This window comes from Salvelinus namaycush, chromosome 14, assembly GCF_016432855.1.
Source record: "Salvelinus namaycush isolate Seneca chromosome 14, SaNama_1.0, whole genome shotgun sequence".
In the NCBI taxonomy this organism is placed as follows: domain Eukaryota; kingdom Metazoa; phylum Chordata; class Actinopteri; order Salmoniformes; family Salmonidae; genus Salvelinus; species Salvelinus namaycush.
In genome coordinates this window covers 4,947,780-4,973,153 of record NC_052320.1, presented here as the reverse complement: position 1 = coordinate 4,973,153, position 25,374 = coordinate 4,947,780, and the positions used below count along the sequence as shown (strand labels likewise).

Sequence of the window (25,374 nt, the reverse complement as noted above, 5' to 3'; positions counted from 1 at the left end):
GTTCACAAACACAAACACACCCCACAGAGCCCCAGGACAACAGCACAATTAGACCCAACCAAATCATGAGAAAACAAAAAGATAATTACTTGACACATTGGAAAGAATTAACAAAAAAACAGAGCAAACTAGAATGCTATTTGGCCCTGAACAGAGAGTACACAGTGGCAGAATACCTGACCACTGTGACTGACCCAAACTTAAGGAAAGCTTTGACTATGTACAGACTCAGTGAGCATAGCCTTGCTATTGAGAAAGGCCGCCGTAGGCAGACATGGCTCTCAAGAGAAGACAGACTATGTGCTCACTGCTCACAAAATGAGGTGGAAACTGAGCTGCACTTCCTAACCTCCTGCCCAATGTATGACCATATTAGAGACACATATTTCCCTCAGATTACACAGATCCACAAAGAATTTGATGACAAACCCAATTTTGATAAACTCCCATATCTACTGGGAGAAATTCCACAGTGTGCCATCACAGCAGCAAGATTTGTGACCTGTTGCCACAAGAAAAGGTCAACCAGTGAAGAACAAACACCATTGTAAATACAACCCATATTTATGCTTATTTATTTTAACTTGTGTGCTTTAACCATTTGTACATTGTTACAACACTGTATATATATAATATGACATTTGTAATGTCTTTATTGTTTTGAAACTTCTGTATGTGTAATGTTTACTGTTAATTTGTATTGTTTATTTCACTTTTGTGTATTGTCTACCTCACTTGCTTTGGCAATGTTAACACATGTTTCCCATGCCAATAAAGCCCCTTGAATTGAATTGAATTGAGAGAGAGAGAGAGAGAGAGAGAGAGAGAGAGAGAGAGAGAGAGAGAGAGAGACAGAGAGAGAGAGAGAGAGTGAGAAGGCTACCTCTCTAGCGACGGGCATGACCACCGAGTGGAAGGCTACCTCTCTAGCGACGGGCATGACCACCGAGTGGAAGGCTACCTCTCTAGCGATGGGCATGACCACCGAGTGGAAGGCTACCTCTCTAGCGATGGGCATGACCACCGAGTGGAAGGCTACCTCTCTAGCGATGGGCATGACCACCGAGTGGAAGGCTACCTCTCTAGCGATGGGCATGACCACCGAGTGGAAGGCTACCTCTCTAGCGATGGGCATGACCACCGAGTGGAAGGCTACCTCTCTAGCGATGGGCATGACCACCGAGTGGAAGGCTACCTCTCTAGCGATGGGCATGACCACCGAGTGGAAGGCTACCTCTCTAGCGATGGGCATGACCACCGAGTGGAAGGCTACCTCTCTAGCGATGGGCATGACCACCGAGTGGAAGGCTACCTCTCTAGCGATGGGCATGACCACCGAGTGGAAGGCTACCTCTCTAGCGATGGGCATGACCACCGAGTGGAAGGCTACCTCTCTAGCGATGGGCATGACCACCGAGTGGAAGGCTACCTCTCTAGCGATGGGCATGACCACCGAGTGGAAGGCTACCTCTCTAGCGACGGGCATGACCACCGAGTGGAAGGCTACCTCTCTAGCGACGGGCATGACCACCGAGTGGAAGGCTACCTCTCTAGCGATGGGCATGACCACCGAGTGGAAGGCTACCTCTCTAGCGATGGGCATGACCACCGAGTGGAAGGCTACCTCTCTAGCGATGGGCATGACCACCGAGTGGAAGGCTACCTCTCTAGCGATGGGCATGACCACCGAGTGGAAGGCAGCCAGGTACTCTGCGTCGCCCATCTTGGCTCCGTTCCAGGGGATGTTGACGTTGAACCCTGCTCCCTTCCCGTCGCCCACTCTGTTGTAGTGTGCATCCTCTGAAGTAGGGAAGAAGGTCCCATCCTCGTAGCGATGCAGGGAGAGGTAGAGGACACTGGATGGAGAGAGCAGAGGGTTAGAGTTAGTTAGGGAGATGTAGAGGACACTGGATGGAGAGAGCAGAGGGTTAGAGTTAGTTAGGGAGATGTAGAGGACACTGGATGGAGAGAGCAGAGGGTTAGAGTTAGTTAGGGAGATGTAGAGGACACTGGATGGAGAGAGCAGAGGGTTAGAGTTAGTTAGGGAGATGTAGAGGACACTGGATGGAGAGAGCAGAGGGTTAGAGTTAGTTAGGGAGATGTAGAGGACACTGGATGGAGAGAGCAGAGGGTTAGAGTTAGTTAGGGAGATGTAGAGGACACTGGATGGAGAGAGCAGAGGGTTAGAGTTAGTTAGGGAGATGTAGAGGACACTGGATGGAGAGAGCAGAGGGTTAGAGTTAGTTAGGGAGATGTAGAGGACACTGGATGGAGAGAGCAGAGGGTTAGAGTTAGTTAGGGAGATGTAGAGGACACTGGGTGGAGAGAGCAGAGGGTTAGAGTTAGTTAGGGAGATGTAGAGGACACTGGATGGAGAGAGCAGAGGGTTAGAGTTAGTTAGGGAGATGTAGAGGACACTGGATGGAGAGAGCAGAGGGTTAGAGTTAGTTAGGGAGATGTAGAGGACACTGGATGGAGAGAGCAGAGGGTTAGAGTTAGTTAGGGAGATGTAGAGGACACTGGATGGAGAGAGCAGAGGGTTAGAGTTAGTTAGGGAGATGTAGAGGACACTGGATGGAGAGAGCAGAGGGTTAGAGTTAGTTAGGGAGATGTAGAGGACACTGGATGGAGAGAGCAGAGGGTTAGAGTTAGTTAGGGAGATGTAGAGGACACTGGATGGAGAGAGCAGAGGGTTAGAGTTAGTTAGGGAGATGTAGAGGACACTGGATGGAGAGAGCAGAGGGTTAGAGTTAGTTAGGGAGATGTAGAGGACACTGGATGGAGAGAGCAGAGGGTTAGAGTTAGTTAGGGAGATGTAGAGGACACTGGATGGAGAGAGCAGAGGGTTAGAGTTAGTTAGGGAGATGTAGAGGACACTGGATGGAGAGAGCAGAGGGTTAGAGTTAGTTAGGGAGATGTAGAGGACACTGGATGGAGAGAGCAGAGGGTTAGAGTTAGTTAGGGAGATGTAGAGGACACTGGATGGAGAGAGCAGAGGGTTAGAGTTAGTTAGGGAGATGTAGAGGACACTGGATGGAGAGAGCAGAGGGTTAGAGTTAGTTAGGGAGATGTAGAGGACACTGGATGGAGAGAGCAGAGGGTTAGAGTTAGTTAGGGAGATGTAGAGGACACTGGATGGAGAGAGCAGAGGGTTAGAGTTAGTTAGGGAGATGTAGAGGACACTGGATGGAGAGAGCAGAGGGTTAGAGTTAGTTAGGGAGATGTAGAGGACACTGGATGGAGAGAGCAGAGGGTTAGAGTTAGTTAGGGAGATGTAGAGGACACTGGATGGAGAGAGCAGAGGGTTAGAGTTAGTTAGGGAGATGTAGAGGACACTGGATGGAGAGAGCAGAGGGTTAGAGTTAGTTAGGGAGATGTAGAGGACACTGGATGGAGAGAGCAGAGGGTTAGAGTTAGTTAGGGAGATGTAGAGGACACTGGATGGAGAGAGCAGAGGGTTAGAGTTAGTTAGGGAGATGTAGAGGACACTGGATGGAGAGAGCAGAGGGTTAGAGTTAGTTAGGGAGATGTAGAGGACACTGGATGGAGAGAGCAGAGGGTTAGAGTTAGTTAGGGAGATGTAGAGGACACTGGATGGAGAGAGCAGAGGGTTAGAGTTAGTTAGGGAGATGTAGAGGACACTGGATGGAGAGAGCAGAGGGTTAGAGTTAGTTAGGGAGATGTAGAGGACACTGGATGGAGAGAGCAGAGGGTTAGAGTTAGTTAGGGAGATGTAGAGGACACTGGATGGAGAGAGCAGAGGGTTAGAGTTAGTTAGGGAGATGTAGAGGACACTGGATGGAGAGAGCAGAGGGTTAGAGTTAGTTAGGGAGATGTAGAGGACACTGGATGGAGAGAGCAGAGGGTTAGAGTTAGTTAGGGAGATGTAGAGGACACTGGATGGAGAGAGCAGAGGGTTAGAGTTAGTTAGGGAGATGTAGAGGACACTGGATGGAGAGAGCAGAGGGTTAGAGTTAGTTAGGGAGATGTAGAGGACACTGGATGGAGAGAGCAGAGGGTTAGAGTTAGTTAGGGAGATGTAGAGGACACTGGATGGAGAGAGCAGAGGGTTAGAGTTAGTTAGGGAGATGTAGAGGACACTGGATGGAGAGAGCAGAGGGTTAGAGTTAGTTAGGGAGATGTAGAGGACACTGGATGGAGAGAGCAGAGGGTTAGAGTTAGTTAGGGAGATGTAGAGGACACTGGATGGAGAGAGCAGAGGGTTAGAGTTAGTTAGGGAGATGTAGAGGACACTGGATGGAGAGAGCAGAGGGTTAGAGTTAGTTAGGGAGATGTAGAGGACACTGGATGGAGAGAGCAGAGGGTTAGAGTTAGTTAGGGAGATGTAGAGGACACTGGATGGAGAGAGCAGAGGGTTAGAGTTAGTTAGGGAGATGTAGAGGACACTGGATGGAGAGAGCAGAGGGTTAGAGTTAGTTAGGGAGATGTAGAGGACACTGGATGGAGAGAGCAGAGGGTTAGGAGATGTAGAGGACACTGGATGGAGAGAGCAGAGGGTTAGAGTTAGTTAGGGAGATGTAGAGGACACTGGATGGAGAGAGCAGAGGGTTAGAGTTAGTTAGGGAGATGTAGAGGACACTGGATGGAGAGAGCAGAGGGTTAGAGTTAGTTAGGGAGATGTAGAGGACACTGGATGGAGAGAGCAGAGGGTTAGAGTTAGTTAGGGAGATGTAGAGGACACTGGATGGAGAGAGCAGAGGGTTAGAGTTAGTTAGGGAGATGTAGAGGACACTGGATGGAGAGAGCAGAGGGTTAGAGTTAGTTAGGGAGATGTAGAGGACACTGGATGGAGAGAGCAGAGGGTTAGAGTTAGTTAGGGAGATGTAGAGGACACTGGATGGAGAGAGCAGAGGGTTAGAGTTAGTTAGGGAGATGTAGAGGACACTGGATGGAGAGAGCAGAGGGTTAGAGTTAGTTAGGGAGATGTAGAGGACACTGGATGGAGAGAGCAGAGGGTTAGAGTTAGTTAGGGAGATGTAGAGGACACTGGATGGAGAGAGCAGAGGGTTAGAGTTAGTTAGGGAGATGTAGAGGACACTGGATGGAGAGAGCAGAGGGTTAGAGTTAGTTAGGGAGATGTAGAGGACACTGGATGGAGAGAGCAGAGGGTTAGAGTTAGTTAGGGAGATGTAGAGGACACTGGATGGAGAGAGCAGAGGGTTAGAGTTAGTTAGGGAGATGTAGAGGACACTGGATGGAGAGAGCAGAGGGTTAGAGTTAGTTAGGGAGATGTAGAGGACACTGGATGGAGAGAGCAGAGGGTTAGAGTTAGTTAGGGAGATGTAGAGGACACTGGATGGAGAGAGCAGAGGGTTAGAGTTAGTTAGGGAGATGTAGAGGACACTGGATGGAGAGAGCAGAGGGTTAGAGTTAGTTAGGGAGATGTAGAGGACACTGGATGGAGAGAGCAGAGGGTTAGAGTTAGTTAGGGAGATGTAGAGGACACTGGATGGAGAGAGCAGAGGGTTAGAGTTAGTTAGGGAGATGTAGAGGACACTGGATGGAGAGAGCAGAGGGTTAGAGTTAGTTAGGGAGATGTAGAGGACACTGGATGGAGAGAGCAGAGGGTTAGAGTTAGTTAGGGAGATGTAGAGGACACTGGATGGAGAGAGCAGAGGGTTAGAGTTAGTTAGGGAGATGTAGAGGACACTGGATGGAGAGAGCAGAGGGTTAGAGTTAGTTAGGGAGATGTAGAGGACACTGGATGGAGAGAGCAGAGGGTTAGAGTTAGTTAGGGAGATGTAGAGGACACTGGATGGAGAGAGCAGAGGGTTAGAGTTAGTTAGGGAGATGTAGAGGACACTGGATGGAGAGAGCAGAGGGTTAGAGTTAGTTAGGGAGATGTAGAGGACACTGGATGGAGAGAGCAGAGGGTTAGAGTTAGTTAGGGAGATGTAGAGGACACTGGATGGAGAGAGCAGAGGGTTAGAGTTAGTTAGGGAGATGTAGAGGACACTGGATGGAGAGAGCAGAGGGTTAGAGTTAGTTAGGGAGATGTAGAGGACACTGGATGGAGAGAGCAGAGGGTTAGAGTTAGTTAGGGAGATGTAGAGGACACTGGATGGAGAGAGCAGAGGGTTAGAGTTAGTTAGGGAGATGTAGAGGACACTGGATGGAGAGAGCAGAGGGTTAGAGTTAGTTAGGGAGATGTAGAGGACACTGGATGGAGAGAGCAGAGGGTTAGAGTTAGTTAGGGAGATGTAGAGGACACTGGATGGAGAGAGCAGAGGGTTAGAGTTAGTTAGGGAGATGTAGAGGACACTGGATGGAGAGAGCAGAGGGTTAGAGTTAGTTAGGGAGATGTAGAGGACACTGGATGGAGAGAGCAGAGGGTTAGAGTTAGTTAGGGAGATGTAGAGGACACTGGATGGAGAGAGCAGAGGGTTAGAGTTAGTTAGGGAGATGTAGAGGACACTGGATGGAGAGAGCAGAGGGTTAGAGTTAGTTAGGGAGATGTAGAGGACACTGGATGGAGAGAGCAGAGGGTTAGAGTTAGTTAGGGAGATGTAGAGGACACTGGATGGAGAGAGCAGAGGGTTAGAGTTAGTTAGGGAGATGTAGAGGACACTGGATGGAGAGAGCAGAGGGTTAGAGTTAGTTAGGGAGATGTAGAGGACACTGGATGGAGAGAGCAGAGGGTTAGAGTTAGTTAGGGAGATGTAGAGGACACTGGATGGAGAGAGCAGAGGGTTAGAGTTAGTTAGGGAGATGTAGAGGACACTGGATGGAGAGAGCAGAGGGTTAGAGTTAGTTAGGGAGATGTAGAGGACACTGGATGGAGAGAGCAGAGGGTTAGAGTTAGTTAGGGAGATGTAGAGGACACTGGATGAGAAAGAGGAACAGGGGACAGACATTAGGACAGAGGTAGGGACAGACATTAGGACAGAGGTAGGGACAGACATTAGGACAGAGGTAGGGACAGACATTAGGACAGAGGTAGGGACAGACATTAGGACAGAGGAACAGGGGACAGACATTAGGACAGAGGTAGGGACAGACATTAGGACAGAGGTAGGGACAGACATTAGGACAGAGGAACAGGGGACAGACATTAGGACAGAGGTAGGGACAGACATTAGGACAGAGGAACAGGGGACAGACATTAGGACAGAGGTAGGGACAGACATTAGGACAGAGGAACAGGGGACAGACATTAGGACAGAGGTAGGGACAGACATTAGGACAGAGGAACAGGGGACAGACATTAGGACAGAGGTAGGGACAGACATTAGGACAGAGGTAGGGACAGACATTAGGACAGAGGAACAGGGGACAGACATTAGGACAGAGGTAGGGACAGACATTAGGACAGAGGTAGGGACAGACATTAGGACAGAGGAACAGGGGACAGACATTAGGACAGAGGAACAGGGGACAGACATTAGGACAGAGGTAGGGACAGACATTAGGACAGAGGAACAGGGGACAGACATTAGGACAGAGGTAGGGACAGACATTAGGACAGAGGAACAGGGGACAGACATTAGGACAGAGGTAGGGACAGACATTAGGACAGAGGTAGGGACAGACATTAGGACAGAGGAACAGGGGACAGACATTAGGACAGAGGAACAGGGGACAGACATTAGGACAGAGGTAGGGACAGACATTAGGACAGAGGTAGGGACAGACATTAGGACAGAGGAACAGGGGACAGACATTAGGACAGAGGAACAGGGGACAGACATTAGGACAGAGGTAGGGACAGACATTAAGACAGAGGAACAGGGGACAGACATTAGGACAGAGGTAGGGACAGACATTAGGACAGAGGTAGGGACAGACATTAGGACAGAGGAACAGGGGACAGACATTAGGACAGAGGTAGGGACAGACATTAGGACAGAGGTAGGGACAGACATTAGGACAGAGGTAGGGACAGACATTAGGACAGAGGTAAGGGACAGACATTAGGACAGAGGTAGGGACAGACATTAGGACAGAGGAACAGGGGACAGACATTAGGACAGAGGTAGGGACAGACATTAAGACAGAGGAACAGGGGACAGACATTAGGACAGAGGTAGGGACAGACATTAGGACAGAGGTAGGGACAGACATTAGGACAGAGGAACAGGGGACAGACATTAGGACAGAGGTAGGGACAGACATTAGGACAGAGGTAGGGACAGACATTAGGACAGAGGTAGGGACAGACATTAGGACAGAGGTAGGGACAGACATTAGGACAGAGGAACAGGGGACAGACATTAGGACAGAGGTAGGGACAGACATTAGGACAGAGGAACAGGGGACAGACATTAGGACAGAGGTAGGGACAGACATTAGGACAGAGGTAGGGACAGACATTAGGACAGAGGAACAGGGGACAGACATTAGGACAGAGGTAGGGACAGACATTAGGACAGAGGTAGGGACAGACATTAGGACAGAGGTAGGGACAGACATTAGGACAGAGGAACAGGGGACAGACATTAGGACAGAGGTAGGGACAGACATTAGGACAGAGGTAGGGACAGACATTAGGACAGAGGAACAGGGGACAGACATTAGGACAGAGGTAGGGACAGACATTAGGACAGAGGTAGGGACAGACATTAGGACAGAGGTAGGGACAGACATTAGGACAGAGGTAGGGACAGACATTAGGACAGAGGTAGGGACAGACATTAGGACAGAGGAACAGGGGACAGACATTAGGACAGAGGTAGGGACAGACATTAGGACAGAGGTAGGGACAGACATTAGGACAGAGGAACAGGGGACAGACATTAGGACAGAGGTAGGGACAGACATTAGGACAGAGGTAGGGACAGACATTAGGACAGAGGTAGGGACAGACATTAGGACAGAGGTAGGGACAGACATTAGGACAGAGGAACAGGGGACAGACATTAGGACAGAGGTAGGGACAGACATTAGGACAGAGGTAGGGACAGACATTAGGACAGAGGAACAGGGGACAGACATTAGGACAGAGGAACAGGGGACAGACATTAGGACAGAGGTAGGGACAGACATTAGGACAGAGGAACAGGGGACAGACATTAGGACAGAGGTAGGGACAGACATTAGGACAGAGGAACAGGGGACAGACATTAGGACAGAGGTAGGGACAGACATTAGGACAGAGGTAGGGACAGACATTAGGACAGAGGTAGGGACAGACATTAGGACAGAGGTAGGGACAGACATTAGGACAGAGGTAGGGACAGACATTAGGACAGAGGAACAGGGGACAGACATTAGGACAGAGGAACAGGGGACAGACATTAGGACAGAGGTAGGGACAGACATTAGGACAGAGGAACAGGGGACAGACATTAGGACAGAGGTAGGGACAGACATTAGGACAGAGGAACAGGGGACAGACATTAGGACAGAGGAACAGGGGACAGACATTAGGACAGAGGAACAGGGGACAGACATTAGGACAGAGGAACAGGGGACAGACATTAGGACAGAGGTAGGGACAGACATTAGGACAGAGGTAGGGACAGACATTAGGACAGAGGTAGGGACAGACATTAGGACAGAGGAACAGGGGACAGACATTAGGACAGAGGTAGGGACAGACATTAGGACAGAGGTAGGGACAGACATTAGGACAGAGGAACAGGGGACAGACATTAGGACAGAGGTAGGGACAGACATTAGGACAGAGGAACAGGGGACAGACATTAGGACAGAGGAACAGGGGACAGACATTAGGACAGAGGTAGGGACAGACATTAGGACAGAGGTAGGGACAGACATTAGGACAGAGGAACAGGGGACAGACATTAGGACAGAGGTAGGGACAGACATTAGGACAGAGGTAGGGACAGACATTAGGACAGAGGTAGGGACAGACATTAGGACAGAGGTAGGGACAGACATTAGGACAGAGGTAGGGACAGACATTAGGACAGAGGTAGGGACAGACATTAGGACAGAGGTAGGGACAGACATTAGGACAGAGGTAGGGACAGACATTAGGACAGAGGAACAGGGGACAGACATTAGGACAGAGGAACAGGGGACAGACATTAGGACAGAGGTAGGGACAGACATTAGGACAGAGGTAGGGACAGACATTAGGACAGAGGTAGGGACAGACATTAGGACAGAGGTAGGGACAGACATTAGGACAGAGGAACAGGGGACAGACATTAGGACAGAGGAACAGGGGACAGACATTAGGACAGAGGTAGGGACAGACATTAGGACAGAGGTAGGGACAGACATTAGGACAGAGGAACAGGGGACAGACATTAGGACAGAGGAACAGGGGACAGACATTAGGACAGAGGTAGGGACAGACATTAGGACAGAGGAACAGGGACAGACATTAGGACAGAGGTAGGGACAGACATTAGGACAGAGGTAGGGACAGACATTAGGACAGAGGTAGGACAATTAGGACAGAGGAACAGGGACAGACATTAGGACAGAGGTAGGGACAGACATTAGGACAGAGGTAGGGACAGACATTAGGACAGAGGTAGGGACAGACATTAGGACAGAGGAACAGGGGACAGACATTAGGACAGAGGTAGGGACAGACATTAGGACAGAGGTAGGGACAGACATTAGGACAGAGGAACAGGGGACAGACATTAGGACAGAGGTAGGGACAGACATTAGGACAGAGGAACAGGGGACAGACATTAGGACAGAGGTAGGGACAGACACAGCGGAACCCCTTTGGACCCTCGTCAAAAGAAGTGCACTAGATATGGAATAGGCATGGCTAGGTACCTGTCATCCTCTTCGAAGATGTGCTGTGTTCCGTTGCCATGGTGAACATCCCAGTCCAGGATGAGGACCCGCAGGGGCTGCTGGGAGATGGACTGGGCGTATCGGGCAGTCAGGGCGGCAGTGTTGAAGAAACAGAACCCACAGGCAGCGTCCTTCTCGGCATGGTGACCAGGGGGGCGCACGATGGCCACGCCATTACGGACCTGGGGGGAGGGGGGGGGGGGGGGGGGACATACAACCGTCTGATCATTAGGGTTGGGGGGCGCACGATGGCCACGCCATTACGGACCTGGGGGGGGAGGGGGGGGGGGGACATACAACCGTCTGATCATTAGGGTTGGGGGGCGCACGATGGCCACGCCATTACGGACCTGGGGGGAGGGGGGGGTCAGGGGGGGGGGACATACAACCGTCTGATCATTAGGGTTGCGAAATTCCAGGAACTTCCCCCCAAATTCCCTAGTTTTCCAAAAATAATCCCAGTTGGAAAATACGTGGAATCAGGAGGGAATAATCAGGAAGTCCAGGAATCCTACAACCAGGATTGCTGGGAAACCTGGTTACTTGGGGGAAGTTAGGGGAATTGTGCAACCCTAAGTCTGATAATACAACCATGTTGACTAATAGAAGGCTCTGTCAACAAACATCAACTTCAAAAGACTTTACGAAGCATTTAAAAACCCTTCGTAAGGCCTTCATATAAGCTTCGCAAAAAAAGCATTTTGGGGACGTGTGGCTTTAAAAGTAATTCATTCAGGAAACCATGTCCTCACAAAGGTAGCCCGAGTGCCTAACTTGAACATTTCCTGGACACAGCAGGGTTAGAGGTTAACGTGATGGAGGTAGTGTTTAACCTGTCTCGTCAGAACAGCCTGTACTGCATTAAAGCAGGCGCCAGCAGCCAGCCGGGCGCTCCGGTAGCTCTCAGTACTGATGAAGATGGAGTTGTACTCCTCTCCCAGTCTGTGTAGGTCTCTCGTCTTCATCCCCTCTGTTTCCTTCATCTTGGCTATGTGCTCCAAGCTACAGACACAATCACAGAATTACAACATTTGAAATAATAATTATTGAACAAAAAAATAAAAATGTTATGTATTGTCCACGTAATGTGGAAATGTGTCTTTGGCTTCACCCCGGAAAAAAACTGAAAAGCAGCATTATGAGCACATCATCCTCAAGATCAATAAATACAACGTACACACATAACATTTTAAAATGACATTTAAACAAAATGGTGGACCCAGTCTATAATACCTACATGTTTCAAACAGACCCACCATAGTCCCTGTGCACAAGAACACGAAAGGTAACCTGACTAAATGACTATCGCTCCGTAGCACTCACATCTGTAGTCATGAAGTGCTTTTGAAAGGCTGGTCATGGCTCACATCAACACCATCATCCTAGACACCCTGGACCCACTCAGATTCGCATACCACGACAATGTCTCTTCGCCCTCAGAAGGCTGAAAAGATTCAGCATGGGCCTTCACATCCTCAATAAGTTCTACAGAGGCCTTTTGCCTTTTGGTAGGCTGTCATTGGAAATAAGAATTTGTTCTTAACTGACTTGCCTAGTTAAAATAAAGGTTAAATAAATTAAAAAATAAATGATGGCAAGTGTTTGGCATCCGAGGTAAGGCTTCACAGAGCCCAGTACATCACTGGGACCAAGCTCACTGTCATCCAGGACCTCTATACCAGAAGGTGTCAGAGGAAGACCCCCCCCCCAATAAAACGTACTCCAGCCACCCGAGCCATAAACTGTTCTCTCTGCTACCGCACGGCAAATGGTACCAGAGCGCCAAGTCTAGGTCCGAAAAGCTCCTAAACAGCTTCTATCCCCAAGCCATCAGACTGACGAACAATTAATCAAATAGCTACCGGGACAATTTACATTGACCCCCATGTTTATTTGTTGTTACATTAATGACACACACAGCTGCTACTCTGTTAATTATCTATCCTGATTGACTAGTCACTTTAACCCCTACCTACAGTTGAAGTCGGAAGTTTACATACACTTAGGTTGGAGTCATTAAAACTCGTTTTTCAACCACTCCACACATTTCTTGTTAACAAACTATAATTTTGGCAAGTCGGTTAGGACATCTACTTTGTGCATGACACAAGTCATTTTTTCAACAATTGTTTACAGACAGATTATTTCACTTATAATTCACTGTATCACAATTCCAGTGAGTCAGAAGTTTACATACACTAAGTTGACTGTGCCTTTAAACAGCTTGGAAAATTCAAGAAAATGATGTCATGGCTTTAGAAGCTTCTGATAGGCTAATTGACATTATTTTAGTCAATTGGAGGTGTACCTTCAAACTCAGTGCCTCTTTGCTTGACATCATGGGAAAATCAAAAGAAATCAGCCAAGACCTCAGAAAAAAAAATGTAGACCTCCACAAGTCTGGTTCATCCTTGGGAGCAATTTCCAAATGCCTGAAGGTACCACGTTCATCTGTACAAACAATAGTACGCAAGTATAAACACCATGGGACCACGCAGCCGTCATACCGCTCAGGAAGGAGACACGTTCTGTCTCCTAGAGATGAACGTACTTTGGTACAAAAAGTGCAAATCAATCCCAGAACAACAGCAAGGGACCTTGTGAAGATGCTGGAGGAAACAGGTACAAAAGTATCTATATCCACAGTAAAACGAGTCCTATATCGACAAAACCTGAAAGGCCGCTCAGCAAGGTAGAAGCCACTGCTCCAAAACCACCATAAAAAAGCCAGACTATGGTTTGCAACTGCACATGGGGACAAAGATTGTACTTTTTGGAGAAATGTCCTCTGATCTGATGAAACAAAAATAGAACTGTTTGGCCATAATGACCATCGTTATGTTTGGAGGAAAAAGGGGGAGGCTTGCAAGCCGAAGAACACCATCCCAACCGTGAAGCACGGGGGTGGCAGCATCATGTTGTGGGGGTGCTTTGCTACAGGAGGGACTGGTGCACTTCACAAAATAGATGGCATCATGAGTCATGAAAATTATGTGGATATATTGAAGCCACATCTCAAGACATCAGTCAGGAAGTTAAAGCTTGGTCGCAGATGGGTCTTCCAAATGGACAATGACCCCAAGCATACTTCCAAAGTTGTGGCAAAATGGCTTAATGACAACAAAGTCAAGGTATTGGAGTGGCCATCACAAAGCCCTGACCTCAATCCCATAGAACATTTGTGAGCAGAACTGAAAAAGCGTGTGCGAGCAAGCAGGCCTACAAACCTGACTCAGTTACACCAGCTCTATCAGGAGCAATGGGCCAAAATTCACCCAACTTATTGTGGGAAGCTTGTGGAAGGCTACCTGAAACGTTTGACCCAAGTTAAACAATTTAAAGGCAATGCTACCAAATACATTCTGACCCACTGGGAATGTGATGAAATAAATAAAAGCTGAAATAAATCATTCTCTCTACTATTATTCTGACATTTCACATTCTTAAAATTAAGTGGTGATCCTAACTGACCTTAGACAGGGAATTTTTAATAGGATTAAATGTCAGGAATTGTGAAAGCCAAATATATTTAAACTCAGGTTAAGGTGTATTTAAACTTCAGACTTCAACTGTACATGTACATATTACCTCAACTACCTGGTACCCCTGCACATTGACTCAGTACTGGTACTCCTTATAGTCTCATTATTACCTCAACTACCTGGTAACACATTACAGACACAGCAACACATTACAGACACAGCAACACATTACAGACACAGCAACACACTACAGACACAGCAACACACTACAGACACAGCAACACACTACAGACACAGCAACACATTACAGACACAGCAACACATTACAGACACAGCAACACATTACAGACACAGCAACACACTACAGACACAGCAACACATTACAGACACAGCAACACATTACAGACACAGCAACACATTACAGACACAGCAACACATTACAGACACAGCAACACACTACAGACACAGCAACACACTACAGACACAGCAACACATTACAGACACAGCAACACATTACAGACACAGCAACACATTACAGACACAGCAACACATTACAGACACAGCAACACACTACAGACACAGCAACACATTACAGACACAGCAACACATTACAGACACAGCAACACATTACAGACACAGCAACACATTACAGACACAGCAACACACTACAGACACAGCAACACATTACAGACACAGCAACACATTACAGACACAGCAACACATTACAGACACAGCAACACATTACAGACACAGCAACACATTACAGACACAGCAACACATTACAGACACAGCAACACATTACAGACACAGCAACACATTACAGACACAGCAACACACTACAGACACAGCAACACATTACAGACACAGCAACACATTACAGACACAGCAACACATTACAGACACAGCAACACATTACAGACACAGCAACACATTACAGACACAGCAACACATTACAGACACAGCAACACATTACAGACACAGCAACACATTACAGACACAGCAACACATTACAGACACAGCAACACACTACAGACACAGCAACACACTACAGACACAGCAACACACTACAGATACAGCAACACACTACAGACACAGCAACACATTACAGACACAGCAACACACTACAGACACAGCAACACATTACAGACACAGCAACACATTACAGACACAGCAACACATTACAGACACAGCAACACATTACAGACACAGCAACACATTACAGACACAGCAACACATTACAGACACAGCAACACACTACAGACACAGCAACACATTACAGACACAGCAACACATTACAGACACAGCAACACACTACAGACACAGCAACACACTACAGACACAGCAACACATTACAGACACAGCAACACACTACAGACACAGCAACACACTACAGACACAGCAACACACTACAGACACAGCAACACATTACAGACACAGCAACACATTACAGACACAGCAACACATTACAGACACAGCAACACACTACAGACACAGCAACACATTACAGACACAGCAACACACTACAGACACAGCAACACACTACAGACACAGCAACACATTACAGACACAGCAACACATTACAGACACAGCAACACATTACAGACACAGCAACACATTACAGACACAGCAACACACTACAGACACAGCAACACATTACAGACACAGCAACACATTACAGACACAGCAACACATTACAGACACAGCAACACATTACAGACACAGCAACACACTACAGACACAGCAACACACTACAGACACAGCAACACACTGGACACAGTAGATACACACTGGACACAGTAGATAGACACTATGACAGTACTCTGACCAGTAATAACCCTGTACGTCCGGTAATAAACCTATACGATCGGTAATTACCCTATATGGCCGGTAATAACCCTATATGACCGGTAATAACCCTATATGGCCGGTAATAACCCTATACGACCGGTAATAACCCTATATGACCGGTAATAACCCCATACGACCAGTAATAACCCTATATGACCGGTAATAACCCCATATGGCCGGTAATAACCCTATACGACCGGTAATAACCCTATATGACCAGTAATAACCCTATACGACCGGTAATAACCCTATATGACCGGTAATAACCCTGTATGACCAGTAATAACCCTGTACGACCAGTAATAACACTATGAGCAGTAATAACCCTGTATGACCAGTAATAACCCTGTATGACCAGTAATAACCATGTACGACCAGTAATAACCCTATACGACCAGTAATAACCCTATATGACAAGTAATAACCCTATATGACCAGTAATACCCCTATATGACCAGTAATACCCCATATGACCACTAATAACCCCATATGACCAGTAATAACCCCATATGACCAGTAATAACCCCATATGACCGGTAATAACACCATATGACCGGTAATAACACCAAATGACCGGTAATAACCCTATATGACCAGTAATAACCCTATATGACCGGTAATAACCCCATATGACCGGTAATAACCCCATACGACCAGTAATAACCCTATATGACCAGTAATAACCCTATATGACCAGCAATATCCCTATACGTCCAGTAATAACCCTATACGACCAGTAATAACCCTGTATGACCAGTAATAACCATGTACGACCAGTAATAACCCTATACGACCAGTAATAACCCTATATGACAAGTAATAACCCTATATGACCAGTAATACCCCTATATGACCAGTAATACCCCATATGACCAGTAATAACCTCATATGACCAGTAATAACCCCATATGACCGGTAATAACACCATATGACCGGTAATAACACCAAATGACCGGTAATAACCCTATATGACCGGTAATAACCCTATATGACCGGTAATAACCCTATACGACCGGTAATAACCCTATACGACCAGTAATAACCCTATACGACCAGTAATAACCCTATACGACCAGTAATAACCCTATACGTCCAGTAATAACCCTGTATGACCAGTAATAACCCTGTACGACCAGTAATAACCCTATACGACCGGCAATAACCCTATACGACCAGTAATAACCCTATACGACCAGTAATAACCCTATACGTCCAGTAATAACCCTATATGACCAGTAATAACCCTATACGACCAGTAATAACCCTATACGTCCAGTAATAACCCTATATGACCAGTAATAACCCTATACGACCAGTAATAGCCCTATACGACCAGTAATAACCCTATACGACCAGTAATAACCCTGTACGACCAGTAATAGCCCTATATCTTTCATTTGTTCTTGGTAGAAGTTACCTGTGGCACAGAGCCAGCTCCTCCTCTGAGGCAAGTCGAGCCGGTATCCTCAGGCAACGGGACACCAAGCCCAGGTCCTCATGACGGGAGAAGATACGTTGGATCCTCTGGGGAAGCTCTGGGTGGTGGCTGCCAACAACCAAATGACATTATTTACATACAGTACATTCAACATGAGGCTACGGCGGGACAGTGAAGTAACCCCCGGGGATGATTTAGTACTAATTTTAATTTAGCCAGGAGTATCCACTGAGTGACAACTGGTACTGCTTTCCAGGGAGGGGGATAAGTTTCTGGACAGGGCCTCAGTGGCTCATCTGTCCCACATGTTCTTGTGCCTTTGATTGGTTCTCACCTGTCCCACATGTTGTGGTGTTCCATCATCCTCTGGTCGTACACCAGGCCCGTGGTCAGGTCCAAGCTGTCTCTTCTCTCCTCACAGAGCTCTTCACTGCTCTCTGCTGGGGTCAGGGCTGGGTTCAGGGGGTCGCTGTCTGATAGAGGCCCTCCCTCTGGAGACATAGCACAGTCATGAATAGTTATGAAGAGGTTATGAAGGAGTTATTAATGGGTTATGAAGAGGTTATGAAGGAGTTATTCATGGGTTATAGAGGGGTTATGAATGGATTATAATCCACAAATTTATGAAGGGTTATAAATGAGTTATGAAATATTATGAATGGGTGATAGAGGTTTTTGAAAGGGTTATAAGGGGTTATGAATGGGTTTAAAGGGTTATGAAGGGGTTATAAGGGGTTATGAATGGGTTTAAAGGGTTATGAAGGGGTTATAAGGGGTTATGAATGGGTTTAAAGGAATATGAATGGGTTTAAAGAGTTATGAATGGGTTTAAAGTATTATGAATTGGTTTAAAGGATTATGAATGGGTTTAAAGGATTATGAATGGGTTTAAAGGATTATGAAGGGGTTTAAAGGATTATGAATGAGTTATAAGGGGTTATGAATGTGTTATAAGGTGTTATGAATGGGTTTAAAGGATTATGAATGGGTTATAAGGGGTTATGAATGGGTTATGAGTGGCGGTGAATGGGTTTAAAGGATTATGAATGGGTTATAAGGGGTTATGAATGGGTTATGAGTGGCGATGAATGGGTTTAAAGGATTATGAATGAGTTATAAGGGGTTATGAAGGGGTTTAAAGGATTATGAATGGGTTATAAGGGGTTATGAATGGGTTTAAAGGAGTATGAATGGGTTTAAAGGATTATGAATGGGTTATAAGGGGTTATGAATGGGTTTAAAGGATTATGAATGAGTTATAAGGGGTTATGAATGGGTTATAAGGGGTTATGAATGGGTTTAAAGGATTATGCATGGGTTATAAGGGGTTATGAATGGGTTTAAAGGATTATGAATGGGTTTAAAGGATTATGAATGGGTTATAAGGGGTTATGAATGGGTTTAAAGGAGTATGAATGGGTTATAAGGGGTTATGAAGGGGTTTAAAGGATTATGAATGGGTTTAAAGGATTATGAATGGGTTATAAGGGGTTATGAATGGGTTTAAAGGATTATGAATGGGTTTAAAGGATTATGAATGGGTTATAAGGGGTTATGAATGGGTTTAAAGGATTATGAATGGGTTTAAAGGATTATGAATGGGTTATAAGGGGTTATGAATGGGTTTAAAGGAGTATGAATGGGTTATAAGGGGTTATGAAGGGGTTTAAAGGATTATGAATGGGTTTAAAGGATTATGAATGGGTTTAAAGGATTATGAATGGGTTATAAGGGGTTATGAATGGGTTTAAAGGATTATGAATGGGTTATAAGGGGTTATGAATGGGTTATGAGTGGCGGTGAATGGGTTTAAAGGATTATGAATGGGCTACAAGAGGTTATGAAGGGGTTCTCCAGTACTTACCCAGTACCTGCAGACTGGTCCAGTAAGGGTACAGAGCAGAGATAGACCTGGAGATGGATTTCAGGGCACTGTCACTCGGGATGGATGGTGGCCCCAGGCGTGGGCAGGACTCCCCCAATAGTGACCTCAGACAGGCACACACCCCTTCTGCTGTGGACTGCAGGTTATATCCTCCCTGAAAACATGAAACAAGATGGCATCAACGTCACTCACTAGAACAGATCTCTTTCATTCAACACACATTGACTTTAACCATAAAAAAGTGGGCGCACACAGTTAATGTAGATATATAATGTGGTATGGAAGCCAACTCAACCTACCCCAACTCAGCGTTTACACAGGCAGCAGAATCATTTTCATTTGCCCAATTATTGACAAAAGATCAGATGTGATTGGTCAAAAGGCCAATTATTGACAAAAGATCAGATGTGATTGGTCAAAAGACCAATTAGTGGCAAAAGATCAGATGTGATTGGTCAAAAGACCAATTAGTGGCAAAAGATCAGATGTGATTGGTCAAAAGGCCAATTAGTGACAAAAGATCAGATGTGATTGGTCAAAAGACCAATTAGTGGCAAAAGATCAGATGTGATTGGTCAAAAGACCAATTAGTGGCAAAAGATCAGATGTGATTGGTCAAAAGGCCAATTAGTGGCAAAAGATCAGATGTGATTGGTCAAAAGGCCAATTAGTGACAAAAGATCAGATGTGATTGGTCAAAAGACCAATTAGTGGCAAAAGATCAGATGTGATTGGTCAAAAGACCAATTAGTGACAAAAGATCAGATGTGATTGGTCAAAAGGCCAATTAGTGACAAAAGATCAGATGTGATTAGTCAAAAGACCAATTAGTGGCAAGATCTGTTGTGATTGGTCAAAAGACCAATTAGTGGCAAAAGATCAGATGTGATTGGTCAAAAGACCAATTAGTGGCAAAAGATCAGATGTGATTGGTCAAAAGGCCAATTAGTGGCAAAAGATCAGATGTGATTGGTCAAAAGGCCAATTAGTGACAAAAGATCAGATGTGATTGGTCAAAAGACCAATTAGTGGCAAAAGATCAGATGTGATTGGTCAAAAGACCAATTAGTGACAAAAGATCAGATGTGATTGGTCAAAAGGCCAATTAGTGACAAAAGATCAGATGTGATTAGTCAAAAGACCAATTAGTGGCAAGATCTGTTGTGATTGGTCAAAAGACCAATTAGTGGCAAAAGATCTGATTTGGGTTGCATGTGTAATCGAAGCTAAATAAAGACGTGTAGAGTGTTTTATTGTTACCTCTAGAGCCAGCAGCAACCTCCCCCGAGCCAGGCCCAGCAGCATGTGAGTCAGAACAGAGAAACACTGAGGACTGACAGACATCTCCCCCTAAAAACACACAGGATCTTTCAGAAATAAAATACATTTGTATCACATCAACTTGTAGATAAAGACAATTCATATTTGGTTCTCCTTACCTTGGGATCACCTATCACAGAGTCAAAGCCTGCTGCCACCAGGACAAGCTGAGGCTGGAACTGCAACAAACAAACTGTTATGGGGGAAATCACATCGTCTGAATGTTCCTATTCTTCTAAGAACATCGTCTGAACGTTCCTATTCTTCTAAGAACATCGTCTGAACGTTCCTATTCTTCTAAGAACATCGTCTGAACGTTCCTATTCTTCTAAGAACATCGTCTGAACGTTCCTATTCTTCTAAGAACATCGTCTGAACGTTCCTATTCTTCTAAGAACATCGTCTGAACGTTCCTATTCTTCTAAGAACATCGTCTGAACGTTCCTATTCTTCTAAGAACATCGTCTGAACGTTCCTATTCTTCTAAGAACATCGTCTGAACGTTCCTATTCTTCTAAGAACATCGTCTGAACGTTCCTATTCTTCTAAGAACATCGTCTGAACGTTCCTATTCTTCTAAGAACATCATCTGAACGTTCCTATTCTTCTAAGAACATCGTCTGAATGTTCCTATTCTTCTAAGAACATCGTCTGAACGTTCCTATTCTTCTAAGAACATCGTCTGAACGTTCCTATTCTTCTAAGAACATCGTCTGCATGTTCTATGTTCTATTACGTTATATAAAACCCAAACTATTGAGGAAGTCTAACAGCCATCTCAACGACTATACCTCGTAGGCTACAGGCAAAAGGAGCTGCTGGAATGCTGCAACGTAGTCTGCGTCTTTCATTCCAATCTGTCGACAAAGAGAAAGAACAGACCTCAACGTCACCACATTTTACAAACTACTAGATAAAGTACCAACATAACAACATTACAAAAACAGAACCCTCAATACAACATTACAAAACAGAATAAAAGGTAAACACTGAGGAGATAATATGATAGCAGAGGTAGATGAGGCTTAACTAGTCCAGTAACTAGTCCAATAACTAGTCCTGTAATTAATCCAGTAACTAGTCCAGTAACTAGTCAAATCAAATCAAATTGTATTTGTCACATACGCATGGTTAGCAGATGTTAATGCGAGTGTAGCGAAATGCTTGTGCTTCTAGTTCCGACAATGCAGTAATAACCAACGAGTAATCTAACCTAACAATTCCTGTAACTAGTCCAGTAACTAGTCCAGTAACTAGTCCAGTAACTAGTACCTTATTCCAGGGCAGGTTGATGTTGTATCCCTCTCCAGAACCGGTGCCCACAGCACTGCTGTCTGACTCGGGCAGATGGGGCCAGAATAAACCCTCCTCATATCTGTGGACTGAGAAGTACAGAACGCTGACCGGAGAGAGAGAGAGAGAGAGGAGAGGAGGAGAGAGAGGAGAGAGAGGAGAGGAGAGAGAGGAAAGGAGGAGAGAGAGAGGAGAGGAGAGAGAGAGGAGAGGAGAGAGAGAGGAGAGGAGGAGAGAGAGGAGAGGAGGAGAGAGGAGGAGAAAGAGACAGGAAGAGAGGGAAAGAGGGGGGATTACATCACTCATATGACAGCCATACATTTGGTCAGGTTCACGGAAACAGAGTTTTTCTCCCACGCCCCGCGACCACCCACCCCTCCGGAAACCTCTTCCTCAAAGGATCACGTTCTGCACATGTGTTATTTTACACACACATTAGTTTTTCTAACTAGCTGCTGCTCCCCCTCCCTTCACATAGCTGCTGCTCTCTCCCCTCCCCCTCCCTTCACGTAGCTGCTGCTCTCTCTCCCTCTTCCCCTCCCTTCACATAGCTGCTGCTCTCTCCCTCTCCCTTCACATAGCTGCTGCTCTCTCCCTCTCCCTTCACATAGCTGCTGCTCTCCCTCCACCTCCCTTCACATAGCTGCTGCTCTCCCTCCCCCTCCCTTCACGTAGCTGCTGCTCTCTCCCCTCCCCCTCCCTTCACATAGCTGCTGCTCTCCCTCCACCTCCCTTCACATAGCTGCTGCTCTCCCTCCACCTCCCTTCACATAGCTGCTGCTCTCCCTCCCCCTCCCTTCACATAGCTGCTGCTCTCTCCCCTCCCCCTCCCTTCACGTAGCTGCTGCTCTCCCTCCCCCTCCCTTCACGTAGCTGCTGCTCTCCCTCCACCTCCCTTCACATAGCTGCTGCTCTCCCTCCCCCTCCCTTCACGTAGCTGCTGCTCTCTCCCCCTCTTCACATAGCTGCTGCTCTCTCCCCTCCCTCTCCCTTCACATAGCTGCTGCTCTCTCCCCCTCTCTTCACATAGCTGCTGCTGCTCTCTCCCTCTCCCTTCACGTAGCTGCTGCTCTCCCCTCCCTTCACATAGCTGCTGCTCTCTCCCTCTCCCTTCACATAGCTGCTGCTCTCTCCCTCTCCCTTCACGTAGCTGCTGCTCTCCCCTCCCCCTCCCTTCACGTAGCTGCTGCTCTCTCCCTCTCCCTTCACGTAGCTGCTGCTCTCTCCCTCTCCCTTCACGTAGCTGCTGCTCTCTCCCTCTCCCTTCACGTAGCTGCTGCTCTCTCCCTCTCCCTTCACGTAGCTGCTGCTCTCTCCCTCTCCCTTCACGTAGCTGCTGCTCTCCCCTCCCCCTCCCTTCACGTAGCTGCTGCTCTCTCCCTCTCCCTTCACGTAGCTGCTGCTCTCTCCCTCTCCCTTCACGTAGCTGCTGCTCTCTCCCTCTCCCTTCACGTAGCTGCTGCTCTCTCCCTCTCCCTTCACGTAGCTGCTGCTCTCTCCCTCTCCCTTCACGTGGCTGCTGCTCTCCCCTCCCCCTCCCTTCACGTAGCTGCTGCTCTCCCTCCCCCTCCCTTCACATAGCTGCTGCTCTCCCTCCCTTCACGTAGCTGCTGCTCCCTCTTCCTTCACATAGCTGCTGCTCTCCCCTCCCCCTCCCTTCATGTAGCTGCTGCTCCCTCTCCCTTCACATAGCTGCTGCTCTCCCTCCCCCTCCCTTCACATAGCTGCTGCTCCCTCTCCCTTCACGTAGCTGCTGCTCTCTCCCTCTCCCTTCACGTAGCTGCTGCTCTCTCCCTCTCCCTTCACGTAGCTGCTGCTCTCCCCTCCCTTCACATAGCTGCTGCTCTCTCCCTCTCCCTTCACATAGCTGCTGCTCTCTCCCTCTCCCTTCACATAGCTGCTGCTCTCCCCTCCCTTCACGTAGCTGCTGCTCTCTCCCTCTCCCTTCACGTAGCTGCTGCTCTCTCCCTCTCCCTTCACGTAGCTGCTGCTCTCTCCCTCTCCCTTCACGTAGCTGCTGCTCTCCCCTCCCCCTCCCTTCACGTAGCTGCTGCTCTCCCTCCCCCTCCCTTCACATAGCTGCTGCTCTCCCTCCCCCTCCCTTCACATAGCTGCTGCTCCCTCTCCCTTCACATAGCTGCTGCTCTCCCTCCCCCTCCCTTCACGTAGCTGCTGCTCCCTCTCCCTTCACGTAGCTGCTGCTCTACCCTCCCCCTCCCTTCACGTAGCTGCTGCTCTCTCCCCCTCCCTTCACGTAGCTGCTGCTCTCTCCCTCTCCCTTCACGTAGCTGCTGCTCTCCCCTCCCTTCACGTAGCTGCTGCTCTCTCCCCCTCCCTTCACGTAGCTGCTGCTCTCTCCCTCTCCCTTCACATAGCTGCTGCTCTCCCTCCCCCTCCCTTCACATAGCTGCTGCTCTCTCCCCTCCCCCTCCCGTCACATAGCTGCTGCTCTCCCCTCCCCCTCCCGTCACATAGCTGCTGCTCTCCCCTCCCGCTCCCTTCACATAGCTGCTGCTCTCTCCCCTCCCCCTCCCTTCACGTAGCTGCTGCTCTCTCCCCCTCCCTTCACGTAGCTGCTGCTCTCTCCCCTTCCCTTCACGTAGCTGCTGCTCTCTCCCCCTCTCTTCACATAGCTGCTGCTCTCCCCTCCCTCTCCCTTCAAATAGCTGCTGCTCTCTCTCCCCTCCCCCTCCCTTCACGTAGCTGCTGCTCTCCCTCCACCTCCCTTCACATAGCTGCTGCTCTCCCTCCCCCTCCCTTCACATAGCTGCTGCTCTCTCCCCCTCTCTTCACATAGCTGCTGCTCTCTCCCCTCCCTCTCCCTTCACGTAGCTGCTGCTCCCCCTCCCTTCACATAGCTGCTGCTCTCTCCCCTCCCTCTCCCTTCACGTAGCTGCTGCTCCCCCTCTCTTCACATAGCTGCTGCTGCTCTCTCCCTCTCCCTTCACGTAGCTGCTGCTCTCCCCTCCCTTCACATAGCTGCTGCTCTCTCCCTCTCCCTTCACGTAGCTGCTGCTCTCTCCCTCTCCCTTCACGTAGCTGCTGCTCTCTCCCTCTCCCTTCACGTAGCTGCTGCTCTCCCCTCCCCCCCCCTTCACATAGCTGCTGCTCTCCCCTCCCCCTCCCTTCACGTAGCTGCTGCTCTCCCTCCCTTCACGTAGCTGCTGCTCCCTCTTCCTTCACATAGCTGTTGCTCTCCCCTCCCCCTACCTTCATGTAGCTGCTGCTCCCTCTCCCTTCACATAGCTGCTGCTCTCCCTCCCCCTCCCTTCACATAGCTGCTGCTCCCTCTCCCTTCACGTAGCTGCTGCTCTCTCCCTCTCCCTTCACGTAGCTGCTGCTCTCTCCCTCTCCCTTCACGTAGC

At 47.7% G+C, this 25,374-nt stretch overlaps 1 protein-coding gene across 1 annotated transcript in view; it reads right to left on the bottom strand.

Annotated features, from left to right (window-relative positions):
• The window catches only part of LOC120059565 (histone deacetylase 6-like), a 54,061-nt gene that overhangs the window by 23,789 nt on the left and 4,898 nt on the right, over positions 1 to 25,374 (bottom strand). Inside the window, exons 6-15 of the mRNA XM_039008698.1 lie at positions 21,989 to 22,115; positions 21,508 to 21,573; positions 20,836 to 20,895; positions 20,657 to 20,746; positions 19,376 to 19,550; positions 17,846 to 18,002; positions 17,491 to 17,619; positions 11,577 to 11,745; positions 10,723 to 10,925; positions 962 to 1,856 (exon numbers count right to left, since the gene is read on the bottom strand). Of these exons, the coding sequence (XP_038864626.1) occupies positions 962 to 1,856; positions 10,723 to 10,925; positions 11,577 to 11,745; positions 17,491 to 17,619; positions 17,846 to 18,002; positions 19,376 to 19,550; positions 20,657 to 20,746; positions 20,836 to 20,895; positions 21,508 to 21,573; positions 21,989 to 22,115 (2,071 nt within the window). The remainder of the gene's footprint in view (positions 1 to 961; positions 1,857 to 10,722; positions 10,926 to 11,576; positions 11,746 to 17,490; positions 17,620 to 17,845; positions 18,003 to 19,375; positions 19,551 to 20,656; positions 20,747 to 20,835; positions 20,896 to 21,507; positions 21,574 to 21,988; positions 22,116 to 25,374) is intronic.